At 31.7% G+C, this 16,571-nt stretch overlaps 1 protein-coding gene across 3 annotated transcripts in view; it reads left to right on the plus strand.

The window, feature by feature from the left end:
• The window catches only part of LOC143045495 (polycystin-1-like), a 43,825-nt gene that overhangs the window by 16,217 nt on the left and 11,037 nt on the right, over positions 1-16,571 (plus strand). For 2 of the 3 annotated variants that reach the window (XM_076218044.1, XM_076218045.1), the window contains exons 15-26: positions 495-682; positions 4,787-5,050; positions 5,339-5,508; positions 6,205-6,373; positions 7,619-7,704; positions 8,265-8,336; positions 10,281-10,406; positions 11,126-11,251; positions 11,908-12,004; positions 13,736-13,818; positions 14,301-14,549; positions 15,996-16,404. In XM_076218044.1, coding sequence (XP_076074159.1) covers positions 495-682; positions 4,787-5,050; positions 5,339-5,508; positions 6,205-6,373; positions 7,619-7,704; positions 8,265-8,336; positions 10,281-10,406; positions 11,126-11,251; positions 11,908-12,004; positions 13,736-13,818; positions 14,301-14,549; positions 15,996-16,404 — 2,039 coding nt within the window. The remainder of the gene's footprint in view (positions 1-494; positions 683-4,786; positions 5,051-5,338; positions 5,509-6,204; positions 6,374-7,618; positions 7,705-8,264; positions 8,337-10,280; positions 10,407-11,125; positions 11,252-11,907; positions 12,005-13,735; positions 13,819-14,300; positions 14,550-15,995; positions 16,405-16,571) is intronic. The other variant, XM_076218046.1, reaches the window with a different exon arrangement.

A 16,571-nucleotide genomic window follows, 5' to 3' on the forward strand; every position in this document is an offset into this window, starting at 1 on the left:
CACTGAGCATTGAATTATTGTTTTTTCCTATACACCGATTTGTATTTTATATTACGAGGTTGTAACTTAAGAGCCTCAAAGATTACAGACGTTCCTTTGTAATCACATGTTAATGTTTGTTGGCAAAGGTAAGTCTTCTATATTTGCACACTAAAGAACATTCATGTTAATAAAACGACCAGTTCTGCAACGATATCAGTTGCGACCTGTATAGTGGTGTGCATAAACTATGTTTAAGTATACTAAGCATAGTAGTAATGACATCCCGCGTCTGAGTAAAACAGTCGACTTTCATGCTATATTATAGTGGTCGCCCTGTAGGCATTAGATACCAAATCGATGTTTTATGTTCCTTTTTGTATATTTGGAATATTTTTGTGTACAAGTAATGATTTAGTTCGTATTAAAAACAATGTATTTCCTAAATATTTGCATATGCTGTGTGTATGACAAATATCACTGAGCATTGAATTATTTTCCTGAACTATTCATAGATGCTCGAATGAGGAATTGTGTGTACCGACAGTTGATGGATTAAGGATTGCACCTTCGACACGTCTAGGGTTACTAGGGCATTGTTCAACTGGATGTGACTCAAATACAAAGTACGAATGGAAGATATATACAGCGGACCACCAGTGGATATGGAAAGAAGTGCTTGAATTACCAACCCATTCAGATGGTAAACTTTTTTGTAAACAAATTATAATAATATGGATGGTTAAATTTTTAATTCTATGTTTTCTTTATTACATACATGTATCTCTTTTAACATTATAGGAATTTAACATCTAAAGATACTTAATGTTTAAATGTTTTCTTCATGTTCTTCTTTTACGAAAAATAATGTTACGTCATCTTTTGCACTTTTAACAAAATATTGTATTTTTATATTTTTACTGCTGCATGCGCGCGCATTTGTACGCCACTGAACGCATTACAATTCCAGGAGTCAATGGTGAGCATTACGGATGGCTTTTACAACTACTAAACAATTGCTTAAATAACACGCATTTAGATAACTTTTAGCCTACCTAGCTTCCGCAATAACCTTAAATATTGTTGAAACTGGCGAAAGCGCTTCAGCAATATATATATATATATATATATATAACCCTCGACTTTTTAGTTTTTGTACCTTTCTGTCTTAATTGTCTTTATATCTATATATGTATATATCTTTGTATTTCGCTTGATAGCAATTTGTTTTATTTATCTCAGGCTGGTTAATTATAATTTGAAGACGTTTTAGCTGCATAACTTTAAAACGATTTTTGTTGCTGGCTGTATGTAGTTATCCATTATTAAAAATAATACTGTGTTATAAAGTATTCATTGCTTGAATAATTTTTCACAATAATGTCAGTGTTACTTTATTTTTGTGATAAATTAGCAGATTTTTCTATTATGATTTGCTGGATTGAAAAGAAAGGCATAGTTTGGAAGAAGCAATACTATCGCAAAAAATATAAACAAACTATCGCAGGCAAATTTAACCTTAGATTCATTTTGTTATTATTTGTATGTCCCTTTTGGTCGAATAGCTCTTAGTTAAATTCGGTACCTTTAAAAGTTTTGACTTTGAGTGTCCCTTGAGTGGGTAAATCTAGACAAGCGCTTTAAAAGTATAACATTTTGAAGTGTTGTTTTATGCTGCTGCAAGTTGCGCTGTTTGCAACCATATATTTTTTGCCAAATCTTTGAAGTTTGTTTCCAATGTTGTCTATTTTCTTAACCTTTTACACTATGATGACCAAACAACCTTAGACAGAAATCCATCGACAATAAATTTCATATATAATTGATAAAGGAATGTGCAAAATTTGAAATAATTTTCGTCAAAAAGGATGCAATTGTGATGAGGCCATCGTTTCACCGTTTTGATTTTTAAACTTTAGACTTGAATTAATCTATTTACCAAGTTCCTTCATTTTCGTATGTATAAAACCAGTTTTAGTATTTTTGATTTATGTCTAACATATGAATAAGAAGTGATGTGGGTATAAGTCAATTACAAAGCAACACACTCATACAAAAATCATTTAGAGGTCAACTTTCAATCTTCAAAACTAGATAAGGGTCTTTAAATACTTAGAACCGCTATGAAACAAAATAAATGAAAGACAATAAAATACAAGAATTGCTTGCAACACAAACTTCCTTTAATGATATAAATATTCAGATATATATCTGAAACAACTACTGGTTAGTTATTGACATGGGACATGCCCAATTGTTTTTGAAGTAAATTGAAGTAAAATGTGCAGAAGTTGCCTTAAAAACTTCATTTTGAGAACTTGTCCTCCACATTAAGAATGAGCAACAAAAGTAAGGCTTTTTTATTGATCATTTAAGCATTTGACTATTTGTTCAATTTGCTGAATGTTTATTAAAACTTAGTGTGATATTATGATAAGGTGAGTAATCATTTATCCCTGCTTTTGTATTTATGTTAGTTACCTCTTTGTCGTCTATCGGCATATCGTTTATGTTGTCGCACAATTTATATGTTTTAGTTGAAGAACCAATATCATTGCTGTATAACATGCGTAATTTTGTTGTATCTTTTCTGCAAAAAAAGATGTCTCATATCATCTAATGTAATCTTTAAAATATGAGAATGTATTTATCAAGAAATGCATTATTAACATTTAAGCACAGTTATACGCATTTATGAATAATTTTGTAATCATTTAAAGTATTTTTGTTGCATTTGCAAAACAGCAAACAAGGCAAATAAAAGCATTTTTAAGCGTTCAAAAAAAATATATAAGCTCGATATGATTAAGAGTTTAAAAGTTAATTCAGATAAGATTCATATGTCTCAAAGATTTAATCGTTCATTTACATGTAACAATACCCCCTTTAATGCCGATCCAATATTTTAAGCATGCATAACAATGAATATATTTTGCATTGATGGCAAAACCAAACATTTTATTACGTACAAGGAAGCATTTCACCGTTGATTTGAAAATGAACTGAAATATAATTATACACCCTTTATGGTTACTTCTTCCTGACAGAGGTAATTTATCAATCAGTTTTGTTAAATGACAGAAATATTAAGAATAGAATAAACTAATCATAGATACCTGGATTAAAATTTTATATTTACGCCAGACGCGCGTTTCGTCTTCATAAGACTCATCAGTGACGCTTCAATCAAAAAATGTTTTGAAAGGCCAAATAAAGTACGAAGTTGAAGAGCTTTGAGGCCCAAAAATTCCTAAAAGTTAAGCCAAATACAGCTAAGGTAATCTATTCCTTAGGTAGAAATGCCTTAGTTTTTCCAAAATTCAAATTTTTGTTAACAGTTAATTTATAATTATGAACCTGGACTGCTATAACATTAAATACATTCAAATTATTTTTACCCTTCCATCATTAAATTTATAAGCGCATCTATTTCTGTGATGTGGCAATTTCCAATTGTAGCAAGTCAGCTCTTAATTTATTTACCAAAATTCTAAGTAACAAATACAATTCAAGCCCATTTACCAGATCTGACATTTTACAATATTTACATGAATATAGATAAAGAAAAAATGGAAAGCAAATGAAAATAAGGCTTATTCAAGATTTTATGTGTTGAATGTTTATGCTTACATAAAATTTTCAGGACAGCAGAACTAAATAATTTTCAAAGAAAAACCCCAACAAAACAAAAATAACAATACAAACGAAATATAGTAGTTTTAATTATTATAATATCTAAAATGGAAACAGAGATATGTCAAAGAGATAACGACCTCTCTAAAGAGCAGAAAATGCCACCAATGGGGCTCCAATATGTCTTTTTAATTGGATTCTGCTTTAGATTTCAGTTTCACAGAACAGCTTTATTAATAATATGCACTATTGATAAAAGATACAAGTTTGAAATCACGGAAACAAAAAATATATTATTACGAAATATGATATAATCTTGACTAATATGAGGTTTGGGCTAACCATCAATGAAAAAAAACCGTAAAAATAAATCGAAACCTTGAGGTTAACATAGGTCTTCAAAATAACCCAGGTTTCTTATACAGTTTGTGACATAATCACGTACAGAGTCTTAATGAATATGAAAACTTAACAGAAACTATCATAGGTTTGCCATCAACTTTATATTTATGAAATGGCATCATAGATTTCGACAAAAAGCCACCGACGCTACTACTGACTTGACACAGACACACAAATACAATTATACTAGGTTATTAATATCTTATACCTCCTTCATTATATCGCGATGAGTATAACAACAGGTACAAAAATAATTGTTAGCAATAAAAAATTATAAGAGAAGCATTTCACTGTATAATGGAACAGAAAACACTAGTATTGGGAAGGCAATAACAAACGATACTGTATCATAGAAATCGCGCAGTGGCTAAAGCACTTATTCTGCCGCGTGAGACATCAAATAACGTCATACTAAAATAAAGTATAAGTGAATGTTTTTCAGAGTAAATCTCGGACGGTCACATAAAAGATAGACAATGCAAAAAAGAAATTGTACAAAATGTTGAATGAAGTAATATAATAGAATACACATTTTAATATTACTTTAAACTAAATAATGAGCAAGTGGTTTTATTCCAATAAATACATACCGGTATGACCAATGAACAACATTATAATCAAAACCGTTTTCATGAAATTTTATGATTTTACAAGAAAGATTCTACAGATAATGATATTAGAGTCACCGTCAAATCTGGATGTTAAATGCACTTTTATATATTCATTTTTATATATGATAATGAAATATAATCAGTATAAACTTCGGTTTTAGGCATCAACTCTATGAATATTGCAATACGAAAGGAACTATTTGATTTGAATCCAGACGTCACCCAATATCAAGTGTCAATATCTGCTACCACTAGTGCTGGAGATAGTGGAACAGCATTTACCAACTTGATACTCAACAAACCACCTAGTGGCGGAACATGTTCGATAACTCCAAAAGTTGGCACTGTTTTACAGACTCAGAAGTTTGACATAACTTGCAGCGGATGGACAGACGATGATGGTATTGCAGAATATCAGATGTATTGTAAGTATTTAAAAATAAAAACAAAAACAAAAATAATGTATATTGAAAGACATTTGTTACATGCAGTTGGAATAAGGAATCTACAATTTAATGGTATATACGTCCACATATAAACATCTTCCAATTTTGAAACGTTATGATCTCAATACTGTTTATGTAGTTAGATTTAGGAAATTTTTACTAAATAAATAAATTAAAACATCTGTATTTTGCACTTTTTACTGTACATTACCTATTTTACCGATAAAGTCCATGCATGTTGAGGACTAAATGTTGATTTTGTTTCAGGTAAATTTAAGGAGGATCAAGTTTTAAAACAGATATATTTTGGAAGTGATAATTTCTACCATGGAGATATGCCATTAGGACCGGAATATGACGACTATAAAATGTTATGCTATGTTAGGATAAAAGACAAAACTGGATCCTTTATTACATTTGATCTTGGGGAAGTTCAGGTACTACGATTGTTTTATCAATGTTTTTAATCTTATTGTTCAGATGGGGGTTCAAACATACTTATCCCTTCACTTTTTTAATCCCAACTAAGAGGCATTATGTTTTTTTCTTTGAAAAGTTGAATAAGAGCTTACAACCTCACAGCCTTAATATAAAACGTCTTAAAGCATTTTTTCCTGAATGAATTTTAACTACCTTTAAGAAGAACATAATTAAGAACTAGACATCAAAATAAAGATCATCCAATTAACCATGCAAGTACCGATGTAGTTGCTAGTAGGTGACAGGTACAACAGGGATTGTTATTCCACTTAAATGAAGGCAAAAGTAAAAAAATAAAACAGTGCTGATCCTATGGTAACTTTGTGATTACGAAATCTTGCTGCTATTACTTATATGAAAATCTAAATATATAATCAAACTCAATACGGGGCCATAAAACAATCAAAACCATGTACGTTCAAGGTTACCCAAGGGATAAGCAACCTACGTTTGAAAACAGAAATATTATTTGTAGGTTACATGTTCAAAGAAAATAGCATTTTTTAAAATCTACAGGTTAACGGATAACACTATCATATGATTTTGAAGTCATTATTTGAAAGAACTATTAACATTTTTTGCAATTGACTAAAATCTATATTTACTCCTTTCTTGTTCTGACATACATATATTAGATGAACAATTATTTTTAGGTCAATCCTCTCCCACTTGGAAATGTAACTGAACTCTTCAAAACAATGGAGAACAACATCGCTGATTCCTTCGACAAAGTAGCAGCTGAAGGGAATGTTAATAGTATAAACAGCTTAGCTCTAGCATACAGCACCCTCATAAGTATGGCCAGTCAGAATGATTCACTAGGTTTGCATTGCATGATTTGCTTGTTTGTTATATAACACGCGATTATTAACTGTATACATATATTGTGTTAATAAATAATTTGACTGTTTCAGATGATTCTTATGATGTAATTCTTAGTTATTTCACAGTTTTCTCCAGAGAGGTAAGGTGCATGTTAAAAATATAACCGGACAAGGATGAAATAATTAACTTAGTACGGCATGGTTAATACAAAAGTTGGGTTGAGAAATATATTTGTAACATTGCAGTTACTTTTTGACTTAAAAATACAATAAAAATCATAAAAAAAGTAATTAAAAAAAATAATCATAATTTTTTGGCAATGATTTCAATCATTTAGAATCGGCAATGTTACTTGTTTTGTAAATAATTAACAAATGGAATGGCATGAATTATACGATAATGTCATATCACTACAAATGTACAGCACACATCACAAAAGGCACAATATTTTGGCATGTTAACACTTCATATTCACATTGATCACATGGCTATAAATGACACACACGCACATGTGCATGATTCAGTTACATTGTATATTCAATGTTGTCCACAGTTTTTTTTTCTAATGTTGGTTATTGAGTGCAAGTTATTAAATATATTTGTTTTTGAAATACAAATGTCATTTATTGTTTTCTATATAAGGAATAGTATAATGGAATACAATTTCAAAGGGCAACACAATAGTTTATACATTTTTTTGTCAACCTTATAAACTATTAATATGCTTTCTTGACATTGAAAAGCAATTTCATCACATCCAAGGATTTGATCGCGGTGTATGCATCACCTCCCGTGTAATATATTGTCAAAATGCTCCAGATATTAACCTTTAAAAATTATACTAGCATAATCTTAATTAACACGATAAGACCTTTGTTATGCACAACATATATTTTCTAAGCACCTTTTATAACTAATTATTCAATATATTAAAGCTGTTCGGATCCCCACCATATACCATAAACGTCTTAATTGTTGTCACGATATTGTTAAAGTGCTTCCTGGTTTTTTCTGGGCTTATGTGACGTATTCCTCATTTTAAATACCCCTCCTGACTATGCTGATTCTGTTAAACATGATGTGTTTTGTTATCCCCGGAAAATGATAAAGTATCGTCACTCAATCGTCTATAAAAGCTTGAAACACTAAGATATATTTGTATAACATTTTATATTTAGTATCGTATCATGATAATTATTATAATTTAATCATTGTCTAATGCCATTATACACACTTTTGTAGAATACGATAATTTAGATATAGCAGCTCGGGAAACTTCTACAGGAATGGGACCAGATTACACTGACAGATCTAGTGCTTTTACAACAGTATGTTATCTCAGTATATTTGCTCCAATAGATGTTATATTGCTTCATTTTGAAACTTTTTAATCTATGATTATATACGCGCACACTTACGATAAAGATTAAATAGCATACACAATTAATTCTAAGAAGCGGCATTTAGATAGAAATTAATTATCACAAAGAATTAATTCTAAGAAGGATAATGTCACATAGAGACAGGTTCAAAAGCCACTTCACAATTAAAGCAGTATTGCTTACAATATCATATAGAAATGTTCAGTTTAAGTTTTCAGCACTCGACATACTCGAAGCAACATTTAAAATCAAAATGAAGAATAATGCGCATTACCTTGAAAATGTTTGGACTTCCACATTCATTTTTTTTCAATTGAAAAGCGTTAGTCTGTAGAGGACTTTCAAATTACAGCACTGAAATCTCAATTTTAAAGTTCAATAACGTGAGCCTTATCTTGTAGTAATGTTGTATATGAATTATACATCATGACATTATAATTGATTACTAAAAAAAATATTAGATTATGATGACAACTTACTTCATGTAAATATATATTAATTTCCAGACAACTATGGATCCTGATACCGAAAAGAAGCTGAAAGAAGAATACGAAGCGAAAAGAAATACAAGAGCAGAAGTATGTACAAATATAAATGGCATTTACAAAATAGAGCCTCAGGTCTACTTGCTCCGATGATTGGAAGCGTTTGATATTTGTCAGATTGTATGGACTTCCACTTCTTAAATTTGCATTTGAGCTCGTTTTTTGGAATTCATTCTACTCCTAAAAAATTTCATCAAAGAAACAAGGCGAAAAATTTTGTACGCTAGACTCTCAATTGTCTAAAAGACTCTTCATTGCTGTTCAAAATAAAAAGGGTCAAACGCCAAATAAAGTGCAATTGGTAAGAACTGGTAGCAAAGTTCCATTGCATTACTTTGATAAAAGTAGCCAATAGCTTATCATACGTCATATATGATTGATTTTCATAGTTTTCCTACTAACACGAAAACGAGAAAAGGTTTAATATAGAGGTAGGAGATAACAAAAGGACATTGAAACTTATATTCAAGGCAAACAAGCTTTGAAAGAGAGGAACGAAAGATACCAGAGGGAAAGTCAAACTCATGGATAGAAAATAAACTGACAACGCCATGGTTAAAAATAAAAGGAAAAAACAGACAAATAATAGTACAGAAGACACAACATAGATAACTAAAGATTAAGCAACACAAACCCCACCAAAAACTTGGAGTGATCTCAGGCGCTCCGGAAGGGTAAGCAGACCAAGCTCCACATGTGGCAGCCGTCGTGTTGCTTATGTTGTTACAAATCCGTTAAATAGTCTATTTCGGTAGGTCACATTCGTGAAAATGGAAGGGTATTGTAGTTTCGACAAAATGAACATATCCGATATCATCTGTAAAACGGTTATTCCATAACGGGCAACCAACTCGTGATGGCGTCCGTAAAATTTGAAAATGATATGAAAAACGACGAGAAGACAAATAACAGTTTACAAAACAAAGTCCAAACAATGCGATCATCACCAAAGCCAGGTGCCCTTAAGAGTAAGTAGATCCTGTTTCACTTGTGGCACCATCGTATTGTTCATAGAAGTACATATTCCCGGGATAAGTCTAATTCAGTGATATCACACTCGAGGAAAAGAGGACTTTATTGTGACTTTATTATGACACGTGAAAACCCCTTTTAAGATAGTCTGAAAGTGACTGAACACAAAGGTAATTTTGATATATGGTTTATTTAAGGAATGACTGTAATATTTTTTCTGTCTATGAAGAAATAACATTAAAAATGTGGTGCACACTGAAAAACCCGCGTAGCGGGTCATTTAAAGTGTGCACCTACTTTTTATGTTATTTCGAATAGGCAGAAAAAATATTACAGTCATTTCTTATAATTTAATTCTTAAAACCATTTTAAACCGGAGTAAATCATGAAAAAACGTTAATGACGTCACGGTCACATGACAAAATTATGTCTATGGGCTAATAAACAAAACGACGTCAACCAATCAGAAGACACGTTACATCCAAAATTAAATTATACCGCAATAGCATATTTTTTGTTTCCTTTATTAACCAAAATATAGTATAAAAGTGATATTTCATTTGATGTCGATTTCATATCACGCTACTACTTACAATATGGGGGTAGTTAATGATGGAAAGTAAGGTTATGTTTGTATGTCCCCTTATTGTACCTATTTTCAGCTCTGCTGCTACATAATAATAAAACATATCAACTTGTTTGTATTCGGCACGAAACTGTTGAATGACCTGGTAAACCTTACCCATCCTGAGTGTATAATCCTCATTGAATTTGATTTATATAGATATAATATTGTATATTTATGCGCATGCATTTGACATAGTTTTTAATTATATGTCATAAAAAAAACTTCGAACAAACAACACTTGTTATTGTCGATTACTAATTTTCTTCTTGTTTGGGAAAATCCAAAAGTGAGATATATTATAGATTTTGCTATTACAGTATCGACCTTTGTAGTCAACTAGTCACTTTAAGATAATGTTTCTATATTTTTAAATTTAGTTCACGAGTCAAATTTTGGGAGCCCTTGAAAACTGTACCATAGCAACAACAAGTGCTATTGCACTGACTGGAAGTACAATGGCCGAATTGACCCAGTTTTCTGAAAACTGTGCAAGAGATTGTCAGGTAAAATATTTTAAAATACAATGTACATTGAAATTGATTAGTCCGTGTGTCTTGAACTCTTCAGTGGGACACACTATGTTAAATAACATTCAAATGATAAATATGAACCAGAAAAATTGAATAAAAGAAATAATGATTCTGATAGAAAAAAAAACACAAAAAGATAGCGAAAAGAAAACACTACATAGAAAACTAAAGACTGAGTAACATAAACCCCGGCAAAAACTTAGGATGATAACATATGCCCCTGAAGGATAAACTGAGCCACCAGTTGCACCATCGTAATGAGAAGAACACACGCAACGCGTAGTCTCTTTCTATGACATAAGCAGACAAAAAAACTACAAAAAAAAAAGAAGAAAAGCTAATCGCATGGATAGCAAGAAAGCTTTCGTCAGTTTCCAGAAGTATCGCCTGCTTAACATACACCAACCGTAAGTCAACACTTCATCCCAGTAGTGTCAATGCCAGAAAAGTGACGAATCTCAAATTGAAATTACTAGATATGTGGAATCTTTGAAAAATCGAACGTGCTTTATGACTTTTTACATTTCTAGTATATATTATTTCTAAGATGTAGACATCGAAAACATTCTTATGAGATAAAAATGATTAAATTCGAAAATGAACCGACTTGTACCATGAGGCCTGTTTTTAAAAACTATTGCAGTTACATATTGAAATTGAGATCTAACGTGCGTTTTTATTTCACTTGATAGGAAAAAGCTGCAGATTTGGCAGTTAGTATGACAAATAAATTAGAAGAACTAGCCAGTACAAGCAGCAAGGAAGAAACCATTGAGGCCTGCGAGGGAGTTTTGGCAGCATTGGCAAACGTAGAAGAGGTATAGTTTCATTTTTGATTTGTCAAAATAAATCTCATTTATAATTTTGAATTCGAATTACCAAGCAATTTATTTGTAAAGGAATCTGCTTAAAAAATGACAATGCACATTATATTTATCTGTCAAAGATAATAAATACATTTGCACGTTTCATTTGCATAGAATGTTCTTTTTATTTAACGTTCATTTGATTGTTTTTACCATATACAACGTTAACTTCTGAGTTTCTTAATTTTAGTTTAAATTGATGTGTCAGTGTTCTCGTAATTATTACAGAAAGAAAATAAGACGTTGTATTCTTAAGTATCATAACATTACAGTGCCAGTAAGCTATATGACTAACACCGAAAAAAAAAATCTATAGTTCAGTACAAAAAAGTGTGAGTCCAGGCAAAAATAAAATATATCTGTTCATAAAGAACAGGTGTCTGAACGTTTTAGACCAGTTAAGGCAGAAAACATGCCAAAATAATTAAACATAATGTTAAATCACACGTTGTATTCCATATGGCATAACTCATTTAAAACTTTGTTGTTAGGGCATCTTCAATAGTGTTTACCAAGCTGCCTGGTAGTTTTGGTGCATCGTTCTTCACCTCGTATTTTTTTGTCGACCCAATTCATGCAAAAAGACATATATTTCTTTATTTTTATAGGCTGGTAATGTACACAAAAACAACCCAACGACAGGGGACAAAGAAAAAGTTAAGCCGTTCGCTCATTATGATACAGATGTGGAATCTCCTAGAAAAGGTACATGAACAATTTCATTGTGTATGTTCTCTTTCAAAAACAATCAAGAAAATAGACACATGATTGTAATCAGGTACACGAAGGAAAATATATTTTGTAGTATTACTTACGTTACCCACAACCCAAGATGGAGCCGCCTTGCGTCGGTTAGATACTTCTCTTCTATAGAATAACAATACCATGAATGCATCAATTAAACAACTGAATTTAAAAGTTGTATTAATCGTTTAGGGAAACCCCTAAACTGGACAGGTGATTAAATTCTACAAAATAAACGATCACAGTTTGATGATTGTGGTATGATGTGATCAGTCAGTAGCTGTATGTGTTGTCTATGCTGTTGTTTAAATTTTCTTCGTTTTTGTTATTTTCCATTGCTATGCGTTTGAATATCCTTTTGGTATTACCTGTCTCTTTTCTATTGAGTTCCTTTTGAAGAAGTTGTATATTCTGTGTGCAAAAAAAGAATTATCAAATCGTTAATGTTAGAAATGCAACATGTTGTGAAAGCTTTTGAAAAAAGCACAGAAATATAACACCTTTTCATAGGATGCAAAAACACTGGTGATGTTTGTCAACGATGACTTTTTTCATTCGTCTTTAGTTGACTATTATGTATGATCTGAATTTCTTTGTGCGTCTTCTGTTTGATTTGTTTTCAAAAGTGTTCTTGTTTTGTTAGAATTAGGAGTTGTGCTATAATTTCTAATGAGAAAATCAAAGGTACCAGAATTATAATTTAGTAAGCCAGACGCGCGTTTCGTCTACATATGACTCATCCTGATTTTGTTTTTTGTCCATAGATTTATGATTTTTGAACAGCGGTATACTACTGTTGCCTTTATTTATTCATCAGTGACGCTCATATCAAAATATTTATTAAGCCAAACAAGAATAAAGTTGAAGAGCATTGAAGATTCAAAATTCCGAAAAGGTTGTGCCAAATACGGCTGAGGTAATTATGCCTGGGATAAGAAAATCCTTAGTTTTTCGAAAAAATCAAAGTTTTGTAAACAGGAAATTTATAAAAATGACCACATTATTGATATTCATGTCAACACCGAAGTGTTGACTACTGGGCTGGTGATACCCTCGGGGACGAAATGTCCACCAGCAGTAGAATCGACCCAGTGGTGTAAATAGTTATCAAAGGTACCAGGATTATAATTTAGTACGCCAGACGCGCGTTTCGTCTACATATAACTCAGCAGTGATGCTCATATCAAATATTTATTAAGCCAAACAAGTAAAAAGTTGAAGAGCATTGAGGATCCAAAATTCCAAAAAGTTGTGCCAAATACGGCTTAGGTAATCTATGCCTGGGATAAGAAAATCCTTAGTTTTTCGAAAAATTCAAAGTTTTGTAAACAGGAAATTTATAAAAATTACCACATTATTGATATTCATGTCAGCACCGAAGTGTTGACAACTGGGCTAATATTCAAAAAGACAGAAAGACAAATATATAAGCATGTACAGGTCACTTCCAAAACTGACTAAATCCAATAGAATACAGAAATCTTCAAAAGACCACTTGCATTTTATAGAATACAAATTTATAATGTGAATGAAAGAGCATATTTCCACTAGACAAACGTTATATAAGGATTATTGTTATTATGTTGAATAAAATTGTTTTACTTGGAATATATTTTTCTAATTATTATCTTGCGACATTGTCTGCCTATATATAGTTCGACATGCTGTTAACAATTGATTGTTTATTTTCAGCTATGCCAGTCGGTTTAACCGACTTATCAGACGGTGATGACATGTTACTACTCTATACTAGTCAGGATGTTCAAGTAGGAACAGTAGGTTCAATTAATGTTTTTATCTCAATATAAGTAGCATGTTGACTAGTAAGGTAAATAAATGTAGCTATGGTAATAGTTACCAAAGGTACCAGATTTACAATTTAATACGCCAGACGCGCGTTTCGTCTACATAAGACTCATCAGTGACGTTCAGATAAAAAAGTTACAAAATAAAAAAAAAAAGGTTTTATACTTCAACGCTGTATATATTTGCCTCGTGTAAACTTGATGAAGACTTTTCAGAAAGACGTGCATCGCTATCGAAAATTATAGAATACATATACTTTATATGTAAATACAATTTGGATCTGTATTGTTACCAACATGTTTTTTTCGTATGTTTAAAAATTTACCGACAAAATTTTCTAAGTTTTAATAAATTAATTTACATGATAAAGAATTCATCAAATGGACTTAAACGTTCAATTAATAAAAAGTGATTATGTATCTGATGCGCTTTACAAAATATATAATTTCAGTCAGCTAAAACCAAATCTACAGAAAACAGGATTTTGAACCTTATTAGAAATGTACTACAGGATACATTGGTACCTGGTGAACAGCCAGTTATAATTGCTACTCCTAAAATGACTGTGCAGTTTGAAAAGAATAGTGCTGAACAATTAGCAAACAAATCTATAGAAGTAGGCAATGCTAAAGTAGACCTACCAACTTGGTGTGACATGCAACCCGCTCCGTGTGATAACAGTAAAACTGTGATGATGCAGGTAAAAAGCTATAATCTTTTATTTAATAAATAGTTTTTATGCCCCATTTATAGGCATTATGTTTTCTGGTCTGTGCGTCCGTTCGTTTGTCCGTTCGTCTATTCATCTTTCTGTATGTCGCTTCAGGTTAAAGTTTTTGGTCAAGGTAGTTTTCAATAGTTGAAGTCCAATCGACTTGAATCTTAGTACACATGTTCCCTATGATATGATCTTTCTACTTTTAATGCCAAATTAAGAGTTTTGATCCCAATTCCACGGTCCACTGAACATAGAAAATACTAGTACGATTGGGCAGCCATGCACTATGGACACATTATTGTTTGGTTTTAGAAGGGATATGCAAACAAAATTGTTTTATTCTTCTTGAAATAATGACATTCTTATCATATTTTATTTGTCATTGTTATACTTCTAGTATCTCCGTTATAAAATTATTGAACATCATGGTATACACATAACTGTCAGAAAATCAAGCCATTGTGTTAAAGTAGTTATCAAAGGTACCAGGATTATAATTTAGTACGCCAGACGCGCTTTTCGTCTACATAAGACTCATCAGTGACGGTCATATCAAAATATTTATGAACTTGAAAGATACCGTTCAAATGATCTAATACCAACACCGTTCCCTAAAGCAGACAATTATTTTACAACCAACTACACAAATTCATAAAAATGACCACATTATTGATATTTATGTCAACACCGAAGTGTTGACTACTGGGCTGGTGATACCATCGGGGAAAAAACGTCCACTATCTGCGGCATCGACCCAATGGTGTAAATAGTTATCTAAGGTACAAGGATTATAATTTAGTACGCCAGAAGCGCGTTTCGTCTACATAAGACTCACCAGTGATGGTCATATCAAAATATTTATGAAGCCAAACAAGTATAAAGTTGAAGAGCATTGAGGTTCCAAAATTCCAAACAATTGTGCCAAATACGGCTAAGGTAATCTATGCCTGGATAAAAAAAAATCCTTTATGAGTCTTATGTAGACGAAACGCGCGTCTGGCGTATTAAATTATTATAATCCTGGCACCTTTGATAACTATTTTATATAGGCGTTAGTTTTTCTTAAAGTTGATATGATTCCTTCGGTTTGAGTTTGTAACCCGGATTTGTTTTCTCTCAATCGATTTAAAACATTTGATTAGCGGTATACTACTGTTGCCTTTATTTAAGTATCAAGCTGGTAGGCATTTTCGAAATTAATCTTATATTTTGAATTAAAATTCGTATATTAAGTTGGTAGGCATTTTCGAAATTAATCTTATATTTTGAATTAAAATTCGTATATTAACTATACCCCTAATAGTACAGATATGGTCAAGATGCAATATGTACTTTCCTGAATATTGATATATTTCGAATAAAAATGTTTTCAAGCATTATTATATCACAATTACTATATAATTTTCAAAGTTTTTTTTGTATCAACAGACTAAATTCACCACTTATGCACCTTACCAGGATACGGAAACATCTTCTCAGATTTCTCCTCGCAGTGGTTCAATAAGTATAGATTTCTACGATGACGCAGGATCTACTATAGGAGTAAATCTGAGTCCAGATGTTAATCCTATTGAACTGTATATCCCACTGGACCGTCTGATGCCAAAACCAACCCCAGAGTATGTGGCGCCGTACATTCCGGATAGAAACTGGGAGTTTTTCTATTACCATACAACAGAGATAACGCTTGATAGAGGTTCCCTTCATATTACATTAAATATAGAAGACACTTCCGCACAGTTTTCATTAGTTATTCGTCTTGGAGCTTTTCCGAATATAACGTCAAGAGAATTTGATTTCACCTGTCTAGTAGGACCTTCGACTGGGGCAGCTTCAGGTACGTGCCATGTTGTTATATGTAACTTTAGATTGAAACGAAGCTTGCATTTGTTTTTTTTTAGGGAGAGGTTGCTAATTTTATTAAAGAAACTGCAATTTACGTTGTTTGTTTTTTTAAAATACAAAAGCTCCATATTTTTCCGTTTAAATACCATAATCGGTGTT

Source organism: Mytilus galloprovincialis, chromosome 9 (genome assembly GCF_965363235.1).
Source record: "Mytilus galloprovincialis chromosome 9, xbMytGall1.hap1.1, whole genome shotgun sequence".
Lineage (NCBI taxonomy): Eukaryota > Metazoa > Mollusca > Bivalvia > Mytilida > Mytilidae > Mytilus > Mytilus galloprovincialis.